The following is a 16,545-nucleotide window of genomic DNA, read 5'->3' on the forward strand; positions in this document are numbered from 1 at the left end:
AATTCCAGGGGGATGCTCTTCCCTGCGCGGGGCTCCCGGGCTGGGCTGGCACAGCGGGCAGTGCCCGGCAATTCCAGGGGGATGCTCTTCCCTGCGCTGCCACTCCCGGGCTGGGCTGGCACAGCGGGCAGTGCCCGGCAATTCCAGGGGGATGCTCTTCCCTGCGCGGGGCTCCCGGGCCGGGCGGGCACAGCGGGCAGTGCCCGGCAATTCCAGGGGGATGCTCTTCCCTGCGCGGGGCTCCCGAGCTGGGCTGGCACAGCGGGCAGTGCCCGGCAATTCCAGGGGGATGCTCTTCCCTGCGCGGGGCTCCCGGGCCGGGCTGGCACAGCGGGCAGTGCCCAGGTGGATGCTTTTCCCTGCTCTGCCGCTCCTGGATGCTCTTCCCTGCGCTGTCTCTCCCGGGCCAGGCTGGCACAGCGGGCAGTGCCCAAGTGGATGTTTTTCCCGGCTCTGCCACTCCCGGGCTGGGCTGGCACAGCGGGCAGAGCCCGGGCATTCCAAAGGGATGCTCTTCCTTGCGCTGCCGCTCCCGGGCTGGGCTGGCACAGCTGGCAGTGCCCGAGAATTCCAGAGGGATGCTCTTCCCTGCCCTGCTGCTCCCGGACCGGGCTCCCACAGCGGGCAGTGCCCGGGAATTCCAGAGGGATACTCTTTCCTGCCCTGCCGCTCCCGGGCCGGGCTGGCACAGCGGGCAATGCCCGGGAATTCCAGGGGGATGCTCTTCCCTGCCCTGCTGCTCCCGGACCGGGCTCCCACAGCGGGCAGTGCCCGGGAATTCCAGAGGGATACTCTTCCCTGCCCTGCCGCTCCCGGGCCGGGCTGGCACAGCGGGCAATGCCCGGGAATTCCAGGGAGATGCTCTTCCTTGCGCTGCCGCTCCCAGGCCGGGCTGGCACAGCGGGCAATGCCCGGGAATTCCAGGGGGATGCTGCGCGGAGCTCCCGCGGCCGCCGCTCCTGGAGAACGGGGAAAAGCAGGGCAGGTTTATTAGTTCTTTTTCCTCGTGCTAAATGAAGCCGCTCCTGGCAAGTCTAAATATTTACTGCCGTTCTCGAACACACACACACACAAAAAAAAATTAATAAAACTATCCACGGAGCCAGATTCTGATTCCCAATTATTTTGCTCTGGTGAAGTTAAAATAAAATAAAAAAAAAAAAAGATCCCAACTTTGTTTGTGCATTCTCATTGGAAGGACAATGCCAACAATGGCTAAATAGACAGCATAATAAATAGCCCCACAATGCCGACATAAAGGCCTTTCTGGTACTGCATACAAAATATAAACTGTGCCATGCCATTATTATTCCGCAGCCCTTGCCGAAACACTGCAGTTGAAATTCCACCCCCAACGTGCACCTAATCAGCCATTCACAGCCCCTTAATGACTTGTCAGTTCTTTGCCCTGCCATTTTCTGTCCAATTAATTCTTTTATTGTGCACCGGATAAAGGAAGACAAAGGCCTTCCATGCAATAATGAATCATTAAAATTCAGCAGCTCCTCTCTTGCGCTCTTGGCTCCTCACCAGCAATTCAGGCTGGTTCGCATTCGTTATGTGTGTGGTGCTTAAAATTCACTCTACCTCAAACAAGACCTTGCAAAATGCTTAACCCTTTCCTGGGTGGAGATCTCCAGCCCCTCGCTGGGAATTTCAACACGCAGCAGGGGGAAAAAAGGAGAGAGAGAGAGAGAGAGAGAGAAAAGAGGAGGAGGGGGATGAGAGAGGGGAGGGGAGAGGCAGGCAGGGGGGTTTGGGGTAAATGGTTTAATAGCACGTCTCTGACAGTCACAACATCGCCTGAGCACACCCACAAACAAACACGGGCAGCAGGAGCTGGTGCCAGCGCGGTGCCAGCGCGGCCGGGCTGCGGAGAGGGGTGGGATGGGTGAGATGCCATGGTAGGATGGGTGAGGTGCCAGGGTGGGATGGGGTGAGATGTCAGGGTAGGATGGGTGAGGTGCCAGGGTGGGATGGGGTGAAGTGCCAGGGTGGGATGAGTGAGGTGCCAGGGTGGGATGGGTGAGGTGCTGTGACGGGATGGGGTGAGATGCCAGGGTGGGATGGGGTGAGGTGCCAGGGTGGGATGGGGTGAGATGTCAGGGTGGGATGGGGTGAGGTGCCAGGGTGGGATGGGGTTTATGGTGGCAGTGTGGGATGAGTGAAGTGCCAGGGTGGGATGGGTGAGGTGCTGTGACGGGATGGGGTGAGATGCCAGGGTGGGATGGGGTTTATGGTCCCATGGTGGGATGGGGTGAGGTGCCAGGGTGGGATGGGGTGAGGTGCCAGGGTGGGATGGGGTGAGGTGCCAGGGTGGGATGGGGTGAGATGCTATGGTGGGATGGGTGAGGTGCCAGGGTGGGATAGGTTTATAGTGCCATGATGGGATGGGTTTATGGTGCCAGGGTGGGATGGGGTGAGGTGTCATGGTGGGATGGGTTTATGGTGCCATGGTGGGGTGGGTGAGGTGCCAGGGTGGGGTGGGTGAGATGCTATGGTGCGATGGGTGAGATGCCACAGTGGGATGGGTTTATGGTGCCAGGATGGGATGGGTTTATGGTGCCAGGGTGGGATGGGTGAGATGCCACAGTGGGATGGGTTTATGGTGCCATGGTGGGATTGGTGTGAGATGCCATGGTGGGATAGGTTTATGGTGCCATGCTGGGATGGGTTTATGGTGCCAGGGTGGGATGGGGTGAGACGCCATGGTGGGGTGGGTGAGGTGCCAGGGTGGGATGGGTGAGGTGCCATGGTGGGATGGGTTTATGGTGTCAGGGTGGGATGGGGTGAGGTGCTGTGATGGGATGGGGTGAGATGCCACAGTGGGATGGGTTTATGGTGCCAGGGTGGGGTGGGTTTATGGTGCCAGGGTGGGGTGGGTTTATGGTGCCATGGTGGAATGGCATGAGGTGCCACAGCAGGCCAGGTGTGCAGCTCCACATCCCTCCCTGGGCAGCACCTCCCACCCCCACCGACACCTTTGCATCACTTTCCCTAAACCAACACAGCCCCAGGAGCTGTGACAAGGCCCTGAGGGACACTCTGGTGTTTCAGATTACGAGTGGCTTGGTTTTCACTCCTAATTGGTTTAAGATAAACTGCAAGAAGCGGCTTTTAAAGCAGAATAAGTGTGTCCAAGTGGCTTTTTTTCAAACAGGGGCTTCTCTAAATCAGGTCAAAGCCAGCCCTGCAGTTAAGCCCGTGCCAGGCTGTGCATGGCAGAGCCCCCGGGGCCATATGGGAGCAGCTGAATAGGGGTCAGCAGTGACACTGGTGGCTCTTTGCAGCCCGGGGGGGGCAGAGCCCCGATTTCAGCACCACCCACCCTGTTTATCCAAGTGCCAAACCAGCCCTGGGTTGGTGGCAGCAGCCACCCCACCGGTGTGTCCTGTCCCACCAGAAGAACCCAGGGGTGGGTTTGCTTTCTGAGCTCTGTTAAAAGGGAATTTTTCAGTGCAGGCAACGTGGTTTTGTGGAAAAATGATGCCTCTGGAATCTCCCTTCTCATGCAGGAAGGCTCTGCAAAAAATAAACTGGCTTTGCACCTAATCCATGGAACTGCTGCTCCGGCCACATCCCCGTGGCTGGAATCTGCAACCACTCTGTGGCAGGAGCCCCATGGCCTGACATCCATCAGGAGCCACCTGAAGGAATGGCATTCCCAAACTCCCATGCCCCCCATCAGGCAGCAGCCCCTGCACTGCCACCCCCTCCCAGCAGCAGGGATTTCCCTGCAGCTCTGGCTCCAGCGGGGTCTGGGAGTTCAGGATGGCAGGAGAAGGAGGTGATTGGTAATAAGCACCATTTTCTGTGGTTTGGGCTCCAGGGTGACTATTTTTAGCTCCTGCTGACTCATTTGGGAAATGGCTTCCCCTCCACAAGCCTCAGTTCCTGCCTGTGCCATCCTTATTTCCTGCCTGTGCCATCCTTATTTCCTGCCCGTGCCATCCTCAGTTCCTGCCTGTGCCATCCTTATTTCCTGCCTGTGCCATCCTCAGTTCCTGCCTGTGCCATCCTTATTTCCTGCCTGTGCCATCCTTATTTCCTGCCCGTGCCATCCTCAGTTCCTGCCCGTGCCATCCTCAGTTCCTGCCTGGGCCATCCTCAATTTCTGCCTGTGCCATCCTCAGTTCCTGCCTGTGCCACCCTCAGTTCCTGCCTATGCCATCCTCAATTCCTGCCTGTGCCACCCTCAGTTCCTGCCTATGCCATCCTCAATTCCTGCCTGTGCCATCCTCAGTTCCTGCCTGTGCCACCCTCAATTCCTGCCTGTGCTACCCTCAGTTCCTGCCTGTGCCATCCTCAGTTCCTGCCTGTGCCACCCTCAGTTCCTGCCCGTGCCACCCTCAGTTCCTGCCCGTGCCACCCTCAGTTCCTGCCTGTGCCATCCTCAATTCCTGCCTGTGCCATCCTTATTTCCTGCCTGTGCCACCCTCAGTTCCTGCCTGTGCCACCCTCAGTTCCTGCCCGTGCCACCCTCAGTTCCTGCCCGTGCCATCCTCAGTTCCTGCCCGTGCCACCCTCAGTTCCTGCCCGTGCCACCCTCAGTTCCTGCCCGTGCCACCCTCAGTTCTCACTCATAAGATGCATAAGGAGAACTTAACCCCCCCTGTCCTGGCTCAGCTGGGCAGTGCAGAGGAGATGGATCAGGGCTGGATTGGGTGGTTCTGGCTCCCACACTCCTGAGCAGCTTTCCCTCCTTCTGTTAATTAAAGTGGCATATGATGAACTCCCCAGACCCTGTGCAGCCTCTGCAGGGTCTCCAGGGAGGAGTGGGGCAGTGGGAGGTGGTGCTGGTGTCACCTGGGGGCTGGGGTGTCTCCAGGTATCCCTCCTGGAGAGGTCAGGAGTTGATGGGAAAATCCCTGCTCCATTCCCACCCCCCAAAAAGGAGCTTGGAGCCCTTGGTCAAGTCTTGCTCAAGAATTTGCCTTCAGAGCCCTAAATCAGATCCAATCACACCTTCTTGAAGGCTGGAATTAAGGCAATATTGGAGTTTCCTCAAAGTTCTTCCCCAGGCCTGGGCTCATCCAGGCTCCATGGGGACCAGGGCTGTGCCATGCTCTGTTCCCTCAGGTCACCCAGCCTTGGCCCAGCAGCTCCTGTGGCCACCAAGACCTTCCTGTGGCCACCAAAACCTTCCTGTGGCCACCAAGACCTTCCTGTGGCCACCAAAACCTTCCTGTGGCCACCAAGTCTTCCCATGGGCCTGTACATGCTGGTCCTGCTCCCCAGCTCTCTCTGGCACAGCTCTGCCCCACCAGGGTCACTTGGCTGAGCATTTGCACCCCTGAAACAGCCCTTGTGCCCTCCTGGCACCTCCACACCCTCAGTTCCAAATGGCACTCACATCTCTAGTCATATTAATGTCATATTTCATTTTTTGGCCCCCAGATCCCAGGGCACAGGGTGCCAGGGGCTGTGAGCACCCAGCCCTGGCACTGGGAAGATAAAAGGTGGCAGAGGGAAGAGGCCAATCCATTACAGGGAGCAGGGACATCCCCACGTGGAAGTTTATTAAAGCTCAGCACTCTCCTAAAAATGCAATTTAATAATCTCTTTGCCACAAACTTACAACCCAACTGGAACAAACTCACAACAAAAATTGATACCACTCCAGGAAAAATTAAAATAATGAGGATGTGATGGGAAGGGACTTTTTTTTTCCCACCATGCAGAAAGAATGTGGGTACAGCCTATAAAATGAATTTCCTCCTTCTTACTCACCAGCCCTGTCTGAGCAATTCAGCTGAACAGCAACTTCCATTCTTCTCTGCTCCAGAAATGAAATGGGGGAACTTTTTATCACTCGTGGATCCCTGCAATTATCTTGAGAACCTTTTTTTGCTTCCAGGCAGGGGTCAAAAGGCAGCCTTGGTTTCACCTGATCTCATTGACTTTGCAGAGACATTCCAGACTCAGGCCAACAACACGAGGGCCACCAGCGCCGGGTGGGACACACAATGGTGCCATTCACGGGGGCAGGAGGGCACCCAGCTCATGGCAAATCCCTTCTCCTTCTGCAGCTGGGACAGGCACGGGGCAGGGAAGGGCAGGATGAGGCCTGGAATGAGAGGGGCACCCACAGTCATTGCTGATCCAAGTGCCCCAGGTGGGGTTTTTGCCCTGGGAAATGACAGGGGAGGCTCGTGAAGTGGGAATGGGGGTGAGGGGAATTGTGGGGGTGCCAGGGTGTGTGGGGGTCTCTCCAGGTCTGAGGTGGCTGATGATGGATCCTTAAGGACCAGAGAGCCCCCTGGACACTGTGGGTGCCTCAGAACCAGTAGCATCTCTCCATGTGTGTGAGGTGAACTCCTGACCAGTGCTGTGCTGGCAGGTTGGGTACAGGGGTGGATAAAAGTGAAGGGATTCCTCCAAATCAACTCCTTTGTCTTGGGTGAGCCTTGTGAGCCCAGGGCAGCCTGAGCTGGCTCTGCCTCCTTGACCACCACTGAGCTGATCTACAGTACCCCAAGAAAGGGTGACTCCCAATCCTGGTGCCCTTGGCAATGCCCAACTCACCCTGAGCCCTGAGGGGTAACGCTGGTTTGTCCAGGTTGGCACATTTTACCTGCCTGGCACCTTCCTGAGCAGCCATTTCACAAGGGCTTTGAATTGGAGTCACCAGAAACTGCATAGTGAGTGTCCCAAAAACCCCACCCTGAGCATCCCAAAAACACATCCTGAGTATCCCAAAAAACCCACCCTGAGCATCCCAAAAACACACCCTGAGCATCCCCAAAACACACCCTGAGCATCCCAAAAACACACCCTGAGTATCCCAAAAACACACCGTGAGCATCCCAAAAACCCACCCTGAGCATCCCAAAAACCCACCCTGAGCATCCCAAAAACCCACCCTGAGCATCCCAAAAACACACCCTGAGTATCCCAAAAAACCCACCCTGAGCATCCCAAAAACACACCCTGAATATCCCAAAAACACACCCTGAGCATCCTAAAAACACACCCTGAGCATCCCAAAAACACACTCTGAGCATCCCAAAAACACACTCTGAGCATCCCAAAAACACACTCTGAGCATCCCAAAAACACATCCTGAGCATCCCAAAAACACACTCTGAGCATCCCAAAAACACACTCTGAGCATCCCAAAAACACACTCTGAGCATCCCAAAAACACATCCTGAGCATCCCAAAAACACACTCTGAGCATCCTAAAAACACGTTCTGAGCATCCCAAAACCCCACCCTGAGTATCCCAAAACCCCACCCTGAGTATCCCAAAACCACCCTGAGTATCCCAAAAACCTCCCCCGAGTATCCCAATCCCCCCCTCCGAGCATCCCAAAAACACACCCTGAGTATCCCAAAAACACATCCTGAGCATCCCAAAAACACACTCAGAGTATCCCAAAACCCCACCCTGAGTATCCCAAAAACCTCCCCTGAGTATCCCAACCCCCCCCCCCCCCGAGCATCACAAAAACACACCCTGAGTATCCCAAAACCCCACCCTGAGCATCCCAAAACCACCCCTGAGTATCCCAAAAACCCACCCTGAGCATCCCAAAAACACACCCTGAGCATCCCAAAACCCCACCCTGAGTATCCCAAAAACCCACCCTGAGCATCCCAAAACCACCCTGAGCATCCCCAGCTCAAAAGGCAATAAAAATCACCAGTCAGCATTTCCTGCCCAAACTGGAATTGCTTTCAGGAGCTGCACAGGAGTCTCCAACGTATCCCTGGAAATGTCCAAGGCCAGGCTGGATGGGGCTTGGACCAGCCTGGGCTATGGAAGGTGTCCCTGCCCATGGCAGGGGTGGCACTGGGTGATCTTTAAGGTCTCTTCCAGCCCAAATGATCCCATGATTCTAATTCCAAGGCTTACACCACCAGACCACACGATGGAGATCCAGGATATCCACAATCAGCAATTGGACTTCGATGATCCTTGTGGGTCCCTTCCAGCTGCAGGTCTATGACAAATCTATCCTATAAAATACACATCTCTATTGTATATTAATTCCTCAGTTTCTCCATGTACTCCTAAAAGCCAATTTTATGTTTGCAAACCTTATGGAAAGCTAAACCCAGAAAGAAAATGGATTTAAAAGCTGCCTGTTTGGGATGTGCATCTGGAGGAGAGCACAGCTCCACACCCCCCCTGCAGCTCCTGGAGGGGACAGGGAGGTGGCACTGCCGGGATGTCACCCCACACTGGAAGTCAGGGCTGGTGGAAACACCAGGAGAAGGGAGAGAAGAGCCTGGTGATGTTCCCCAAGGCCAGGACTGGGATCCATCCTGCTGGGTGCTGCTCTCCCAGGAGCCAGGGAATCTTCAGTGCAATCTTTAATTGCAGCTGTTGGGGTGATTGGCAATTTTTAATATCAATATTCTGGGGTGATTGGCAATTTTCAATATCAATATTCTGGGTGATTGGCAATTTTTAATATCAATATTCTGGGTGATTGGCAATTTTCAATATCAATATTCTGGGGTGATTGGCAATTTTTAATATCAATATTCTGGGTGATTGGCAATTTTTAATATCAATATTCTGGGTGATTCACAAGTCTTTATTTTAACTGCCTTTTATCAGGTCCCAGTGAAGTCACCCCAAGCTTTGCTATGGAACATCAAGGAGAAAGCAAAGATAAATCCTCACATTCTCATCCCACCTTTATTTTTTTTCCTTTCCCCCCACCCAAAGTGTGCAAGTTTGGAGAGGAAACTCTCCCTCAACAGGCAGGGCAGGCAGAGCCAAAACATGGCTATTTTTCAAGCATAAATCAGGATTAAGGCTCAGAACTTGCAGTGTTGCTGGAGGGAGGGAAGGGAAGGGAAGGGAAGGGAAGGGAAGGGAAGGGAAGGGAAGGGAAGGGAAGGGAAGGGAAGGGAAGGGAAGGGAAGGGAAGGGAAGGGAAGGGAAGGGAAGGGAAGGGAAGGGAAGGGAAGGGAAGGGAAGGGAAGGGAAGGGAAGGGAAGGGAAGGGAAGGGAAGGGAAGGGAAGGGAAGGGAAGGGAAGGGAAGGGAAGGGAAGGGAGGAAAGGGAGGAAAGGGAAGGGAGGGAAGGAGAGGGAGGGAAGGGAGGGAAGGAGAGGGAGGGAAGGGAGGGAAGGAGAGGGAGGGAAGGGAGGGAAGGAGAGGGAGGGAGGGAGGGAAGGAGAGGGAGGGAGGGAGGGAAGGAGAGGGAGGGAGGGAGGGAAGGAGAGGGAGGGAGGGAGGAAAGGAGAGGGAGGGAGGGAGGAAAGGGAGGAAAGGGAGGAAAGGGAGGAAAGGGAGGAAAGGGAGGAAAGGGAGGAAAGGGAGGAAAGGGAGGAAAGGGAGGAAAGGGAGGAAAGGGAGGAAAGGGGGAGGGAAGGAAGGAAAGAGGGAGGGAAGGAAGGAAAGAGGGAGGGAAGGAAGGAAAGAGGGAGGGAAGGAAGGAAAGAGGGAGGGAAGGAAGGAAAGAGGGAGGGAAGGAAGGAAAGAGGGAGGGAAGGAAGGAAAGAGGGAGGGAAGGAAGGAAAGAGGGAGGGAAGGAAGGAAAGAGGGAGGGAAGGAAGGAAAGAGGGAGGGAAGGAAGGAAAGAGGGAGGGAAGGAAGGAAAGAGGGAGGGAAGGAAGGAAAGAGGGAAGGGAGGGAAGGGAGGGAAGGGAGGGAAGGGAGGGAAGGGAGGGAAGGGAGGGAAGGGAGGGAAGGGAGGGAAGGGAGGGAAGGGAGGGAAGGGAGGGAGGGAAGTTACTCTCAGCTTTGGCTTTGGGTGCAATAACGTCCCTTTGCCAGGAGTTCTGTGAAGGAGCACGGAGCGAACGGTGCCCCCTCGCAGGGGCTCCTGGCACAGCCTGCCCAGGGCACCCCCAGCCGTGGCACCGCGTCCTGCAGGCTCCAGTGACAGCCCGAGCTTCCCTCCTGCTCAGCACAGTTCACCTTTTCCCCAGTGCTGCCCAACACCCACGGCAGGGAGGGCTGAAATTCCCCAATCCCAACTTTTCCTGCCAGGCTGAGTCCCCCTTTTGTCCGAGCTGGTGAAACCAAACTGTGCCTTCACATCTATATGAGAGAACAGAATAAAAGTCACAAATGTAACTATTTCAATCACTGCATTTATAAAAAAAAAAAAAAAAAAGCCTCAACCAACCACGACATGCAACATGTAATTTGGTTGCTCTCATAATTCAGAGGTATTTACAAGGGCTCAGCAACCAGAAAACTGAAATTCTTATGTCAAATTCCTACGTGCTCGACAGAAGAAAATCAACTTGGACTAAAACCACACGGGGCTGACCCTGCAAACCCGTCCTATGTGAGCAGGCTCAGTGAAATCCTAAGAAATCCTGGGGATTGTGGGCATGGAAATACCCTTCTTGAAGGAAAAATTAAATAAATACATTTAAAGGTATTTAAAAAACCTCCTAGTAAGACACTGTTAAAGTAGAGGGAAAAGGAGGGAGGGGGAAAAAAATAAAACCAGACAAAAAGGAAAAGAAATCCTCGACGAAAATATTTTATTCCAAATAATCCACCTCTTTCCAAGCTGTTCTCCCCCTTTTTGTCTCAGCACAGAAAGAAAACAGAACGACGTCCTCGATAAAAAGCCACTTTTAATTTTATCAAATGGATCTGTACAAAAGTTAGCATTGCTTAGTCAGAAGCCAGTGAAGAGAACAGATCAGTAACAGGCAAAGTCTTTCAAACTTCATACAGAAAAATAGATTGCATAAAAATCAGCTTTTTTTGTCTTTCCCCCCAACCCCCACGTCCCCCCCCACCCCCCCACCATCCCAAAGGAAATATGCAAAAAAATATTTTTTTAGAAAAAAGAGTAGGAAACGTAGAAAAGGTAAAAAGATGAATAACCTCTGAAATGTGGGTTTAGATTTACAAAGGTTTAAAGGCACAAGTTCCCATAAAATAGACAGTTATTATATGCTCAGCATACAATGGAAGAAGTAGAAATATATCAATGAAATATTAGTCTAAAAACTAAGTACCTAAACATTTTTAGTGGAGGAGATTTTAGTTTCACAGCTTGATGGATGGTCCCTAGAAGCCAAAATTAAAGCAGAAGTTGGTAATTCCTCATTAAATTACACCTTCCTATAAAGTAGTCCTGGATCTGAAGACTCCGCAATGCCTCAAAAATCCCATTTTAACACCCCAAGGCAGGTGACTAGAAAAGCCACCTGCCCTTTTTAGCCATCGTTTCAGCCTCCCAAATTAATTAGTAATTTCCCCCCCTCGTTATTTCACATTCCCATCTGAGCTTCCAGGTCTGCCCTGGGCAGGTTCCCTCAGTCCCTCTCTCCAACACGACTCCAAAAAAAAAAAAAAAAAACCCCAAAAAACCAACGAAAATCTATAGACTCATAACACCATTTTATTGGATCATCTCCACTATTTTTTATGCTCCCTCCTCCCCCATCTTTAAAATCTTTTAAAATTCTGCTTTGTTTTTCTTGCACAAAATTACTTCATTAATTAAACGACAAAATAATACAGAACATAAATACGTATTTAACAGATTTCAAAAAAAAAACAAAACAAAAACAACCAACAAACCAAAGAAAAAAAAACATTTGAAGCTTCCAAAAAAACAAAACAAAATGTTAATTACAGCCAAACCTTGCTTAGAAGAACTCCTGACTAAAAAAAAACCAAACACTTCAGACATGGAATTGGTTGGTCCCACCAGCCTCGTTTGTTCCCACGGGATTGTTCCAAGGAATAGTTGGGTTTTCAGGGTTCAGCCCTCTTGGTCCCAGTGAGTTCTTGCCCTCAAGGTTGGTCCGTTCCTCACATTGCAATAGACCCTTAAAGTCTCAAACAGCTTTTTATTGTTGTTTTTCCTCTCTCCCTTTTCCCACCCCCTGCTCCACTTTTGCACTTGTCGCCTTCCCCTCCGAGGAAGTTCAGTCCAGTCCAGTCCAGTCCTCACAGAGGAGTCGAATGGTTTTTGTCCTTCATTTATTCAAAAGGCATCGCTTCGCTTTTGTTGGTTTTTTTTCCTCTTTGTTTGTTTTTTTAAATCATTTTTGTTTGCTTTAAACCATATTAATCAAAGAAAAATAGAGCTCTGTCCTTTTGGAGAGTTCCGAAGCAAGGGGACATCCAGTCGTAACGAACAGAGTTCCCAGCGGCTCAGGAGGCACTTTGGAAACCATGGTGGGCACTCCACGCTCTTCCTCCTCGTTCCTTCATTAGTGCAGATTCCTGGGAAGCCCTGGAGGGCCCCACACATCCCTTAAGGCCTCGTCAGGGTGGTGTAGACCGGCTGCTCCCAGTTGGCGGTGGGGCTGTGGGCGGGCGGGATGGACAGCCCGTTGAGGATGGGCGTCGCGTAGGGCCGGCGCGACGAGTGGAAATAGGGGTACTGGTAGATGCTGGAGGGGTACCCGGGGTAGGGGTTGTAGTAGTTGGAGCTCTGCAGGTCCGTGTAGTCGCACTGGGAGCTGGAGAAGGAGGCGGCGGCCGTGGCGCTGGCGGCGCTGGTGGCGCACGCCTGGGCGCTGTAGGAGCCGTAGTCGGAGTGCGCGGGGGAGCCGTGGGACTGGTCGCTGTAGTGGCTGGGGCTCAGCTGCTCCGTCTTGATGTGGGGCCTCTGCTGGCCCGACTCGGCCGCGGGCGGCGACGCCGAGGCCGGGCTTTTGTGAGTCCACACCTGGTTGGCACCGGCGGTGCCCGTGGCAGAGTGGGAGTAGGACGTGCCATAGGAGCCCCCTCCGGCGTGCTCGGCTGGCATGGCCCCGTGGCCGTTGAGCGGCAGGTACTGGTCGAACTCGTGCACGTCGAAGGTCTCCATGTTGTTGATGACCTCGGTGCTCAGCTCCGAGATGTCCACGTTGCTGAAGTCGATGTTCTGGCGGCCGCTCTCCACCAGGCGCCGGCCCTCGTGCTTCAGCTCCTGCTTGCTGCCGTGGTGCAGGTCGGTCTTGGGGGTGGTGGGTGGGGTGGGTGGCCCGTGGGTCTGGCCTGGGGAGGAAGGGACAGTGAGGTTTTAGGAGTGACCACAAGACACCCGACTCCTTCAAGGACCGTTAAAAAAAAGCGTTTCTCCCATTTCTTATCGCAAGGGAGATTTAAATCTCCGTCCCCACATCGGAGCTGGGTGATGTCCCCCTGCGAGCGTGCCAGGGACTGGGTGCCCTCTCTGGGGTAACCCACTCACTTGGGTGATGGTTCCCAGCGGGAAGGAGAAGACAGGGAGCGCGCTGTGCCCATCGGGATCACTTTGGGACACAGCAGGACACCCTGGCTGCACAAACCGCCCTGCACGCAGGAAGCAGAACCAGGGGGTGGCTCCAGGGGGACCTGCTCAGGCTCTCCCCGAGGGCAGCCCGGAGCCAGCGCGGCTCTCCCGGGGGCAGCGCAGCCCCGGCCGGGCTTCCCAGCCAGGCCGGGCGGGAGCGCAGACGCGTCTGGAGCCGCAGGACGTTCGCAATGCTCCTGGAATCTGTCAACACGCGCCCGGAGCCAACTCACGGCCGAGCGGGAGCTGGGGGGGAGCTCAGCCCCGGGACCTGCTCCCCAGGCACCCTGATTATTAATACTCTTATTAGCTCGCAATTAACTCCCTGCTCCGGGAGCTGGGAAAACGAGATCCCTGAGCTTTGGGGTTTCCTACAGCACAGTCGGCTCCGTGAGGATTTACTACAGAAAACAGATCCAGTACTACATTGACAGATCTGGTAAAGGGACTGGAGTTGGACCACGGGTTGGACTTGATGATCTCGGAGGTCTTTTCCAACCCAATCCATTCTATGATTCTGTGAAAACTGTGCCCACACTCACAGCTGGGGCAGCACCACAGCTCCTGCCCTCGGACGGTCCCAGTGCCACCAACACCCATCCGTGGGCCGTGCCCGCCCGCAGGTTCGCATCCCAAACCCACACGGCCGGGATGTGCCAGTCTCCCTTGCCCTCGGGGCTCGTTACCTGCGTGGTCGCCGTGGTGGTGGGGGTCGGCCATGCCCCCCAGCCCGCTGTCCCCCTTGTAGAGCTGCGTGCCCCCGTGGTGCCCGAGCTCGGCGCCCGAGTCCGAGTCGCTCTGCCCAGCCTTGACGCTTTTCCTCCTCCGGGGCTGGTATTTGTAATCCGGGTGATCCTTTTTGTGCTGCACCCTGAGCCGTTCGGCTTCTTCCACAAAGGGACGCTTCTCGTTTTCACTTAATAAACTGGGTCAATGTGGATTTTTTTTTTAATAAGGAGAGAAAAAAGAATCCAAAATTAGTATCTTTTCTATAAAAGTTTTCAGCCTGTTTTCAGACTTGCACATCTCCACTTCCCACACACTGACTTGAGCCATCAGCGATTACAAAATGAACATTCTGTGGCAAAAAAAGAACTAAAATCCAAGGCAAAAAAAATAGATTATAATACCAACTATAGAGGCATGAAAAACTTCATGACTATGGATAGTGATAACTGGGCAAAACAAAATCCCCCTTTCCCATTTTCAAACGCCTTTCCCAAACACAATTCCCGTGTTTGTCCTACAAATGCCACCCCCTCCCCACGACAAACATCTCCAGCTTTGTTTGGTGCTTACAAAGAAACCACGAAGGCACCAGCGATGGGATTATCGCTTCCCAAACTCTCCCCGTCCCTGCCCAGACCTCTCTTTGCAAACTCTCGGAGAGGCTCAAACCGCATCGGGAGCATCGCAGGAAAGTCTGGGAGTTGGGGACAGGCACGGTGGGATCCACCACGAGGGAAAACGTGGCTGGAAACAGAGCAGGGTCGGATATAGCCAGCAAAGAAAAGTTTCCACCCGTGGGAAGCACCGAGCTGATAAGAAGGGAAAGTAGGAAGCTCATTAAAATAACTGCTAAAAAATTGTTGTTTGCGTTTATAGCTCGTTAAGCTCCAAGAAGCCGAAAGGAAAAAAATATAGAAAACCCATAAAACAAGTAATTAAAAAAGTCTCATCGCCTGGGGATGGGGACGGGGGAAACCCCAGCCAGGCAAGGGAAGGCCCCTGGCTGTGCATCTCCGTGATGGAGCAGGGAAAGGACCGAGGGGGGCCAAGGCCACGCTCGGGGCATGTTTCGGAGCAAGGAAGGACCGGCGCGTCCTTCGCGGGGATGCTCGGGGTGTTTGGGGGAGTTCGTAACTCGGTTCGAAGCGCTTCCCGTGGGCAGGAAAAATGAAGATTAATAAAAACACCGCAGGGGAAAAGGATTAATAAAAACACCGCGGGGAAAAAGGATTAATAAAAACACGGCAGAGGAAAAAAGAAAAAGGTTTCGAGAGGCGGCGGGAAGGGGGATCCAGGCGCGGAGGAGGCAGAGCCGTGCGGGGGGATGCGGGGGGTCCGCGAGCGCGGCTCGGCACTCACCGCCAGAGCTTGCCCAGGGTCTTGCTGAGCTCGGCGTTGTGCAGATGCGGGTACTGGTCCGCCAGCTTCCTGCGGGCAGCCTGTGCCCACACCATGAAGGCGTTCATGGGCCGCTTGACGTGCGGCTTGGCCTTGAGCGATCCGTTGCCGCGGACGGGCATGGGCACCAGGCTCCAGTCGTAGCCCTTGAGCACCTGCGAGACGGCGTCGCGGATACAGGCGGGGAAACGCTCGTCCACCTCGGCCGCGTCCCCCTTGGCACCCAGAGCGCCGGGGCCCGGCGGGCGCGGGGCGGGTGCGGGACCGCAGCCTCCCAGCCCCTCGGAGCCGGCGGGCGACAGCGGCGAGTCCGAGTCGGAGTCCACGTGCGACATGGAGCTGGTGGTGCCCGCGGGGCTGCACGGCGGCTCCAGCGCTTTGTCGCGCTCCTCGGTCATGTTGAGCATCGGTGGGCGCAGCGGGTGCGGGGGGCACGCGGGGCTGGCCGGGCCGGGGGCCGCGCGCGCGCGCTCCAAAAGGGCGGAAAAAACCAATAAAATCGTAGAAAAAGTTTGTTTAAAAAAAACCCCAAACAACAACAAAAAGATAAAGACACGAACAGCTCGAAACTCAGCCCTAAGCCCGGCGCGCCCCCCCCCGCGCCGCCCGCGCTCCACGTCCAGTGCGGAGCGGGGGCCCCGCAACCGGCGCCTTTAAGGGGAGCGCGCGCGGCCACGCCCCCGCCGGCGCCTCCCATTGGCGGAGAGAGGCCTAATTTGCATAAGGGGCGGGGCGAGCCGCTCGCCCGCCCGTCCCGCACTCCCGCCCCGCACTCACTCCCGCAGCGCCGCCGGCCCGACCGGGGGTCCCGCACGGGGGTCCCGCACGGGGGTTCCCTGCCCGCCGCCAGACCCCGTCCCGGCTCCGTCCCGGCTCCCTGTTCCTCTCTCGCCTCCTCTGTGCTTTTTGCGCTGCGAGTTGCCCGGGGGCTTCACCGCGCCGCGGAACCGGCGGAGACCCCCCGACGGTGGGGATGGGTTTGATGCTCCAGCCCGTTTTGGGGGGCACCGGGGAGCGGCTGCGGGAGGGCCCGCGGGGTTCTTTTCCGAGGGTGCCCGAAGGGGCTGCGTGCTCTGCGACAGCCGCTTCCTTCTAAAGCATCTTTGCTGGGGGTTTTTCGGTGCGGGGCAGGGCGGGCAGAGCCCCCCGTGTGTCCCTCGGTGTCCCCCGGTGTCCCCTCGGTGTCCCCCGGGCCGCCGTGCGCTCCCCGCAGCCTCCAG

At 55.2% G+C, this 16,545-nt stretch overlaps 1 protein-coding gene across 1 annotated transcript; it reads right to left on the minus strand.

Annotated features, from left to right (window-relative positions):
- Nucleotides 1-10,736: 10,736 nt before the first annotated feature.
- SOX8 (SRY-box transcription factor 8) lies at nt 10,737-15,931 on the minus strand. Its single transcript, XM_071571446.1, has 3 exons — nt 15,287-15,931; nt 13,885-14,123; nt 10,737-12,921 (listed from the first exon to the last, which is right to left on the minus strand). The coding sequence occupies exons 1-3, from the start codon at nt 15,730-15,732 to the stop codon at nt 12,194-12,196; spliced, it is 1,413 nt and encodes a 470-aa protein (XP_071427547.1). The 5' UTR covers nt 15,733-15,931; the 3' UTR covers nt 10,737-12,193.
- Nucleotides 15,932-16,545: the final 614 nt, after the last annotated feature.

The sequence above is a fragment of the Pithys albifrons genome, chromosome 16, assembly GCF_047495875.1.
Source record: "Pithys albifrons albifrons isolate INPA30051 chromosome 16, PitAlb_v1, whole genome shotgun sequence".
NCBI classification, from domain to species: domain Eukaryota; kingdom Metazoa; phylum Chordata; class Aves; order Passeriformes; family Thamnophilidae; genus Pithys; species Pithys albifrons.

Coding starts and splice junctions, on each gene's coding strand:
- SOX8 (XM_071571446.1), bottom strand. CDS start 15,732: ATGCTCAACATGACCGAGGAGCGCGACAAAGCGCTGGAGCCGCCGTGC. Junction 14,124..15,286: donor ACCCTGGGCAAGCTCTGGCG/GTGAGTGCCGAG, acceptor ACATTGACCCAG/TTTATTAAGTGAAAACGAGA. Junction 12,922..13,884: donor CCACCACGGCGACCACGCAG/GTAACGAGCCCC, acceptor CTTCCTCCCCAG/GCCAGACCCACGGGCCACCC.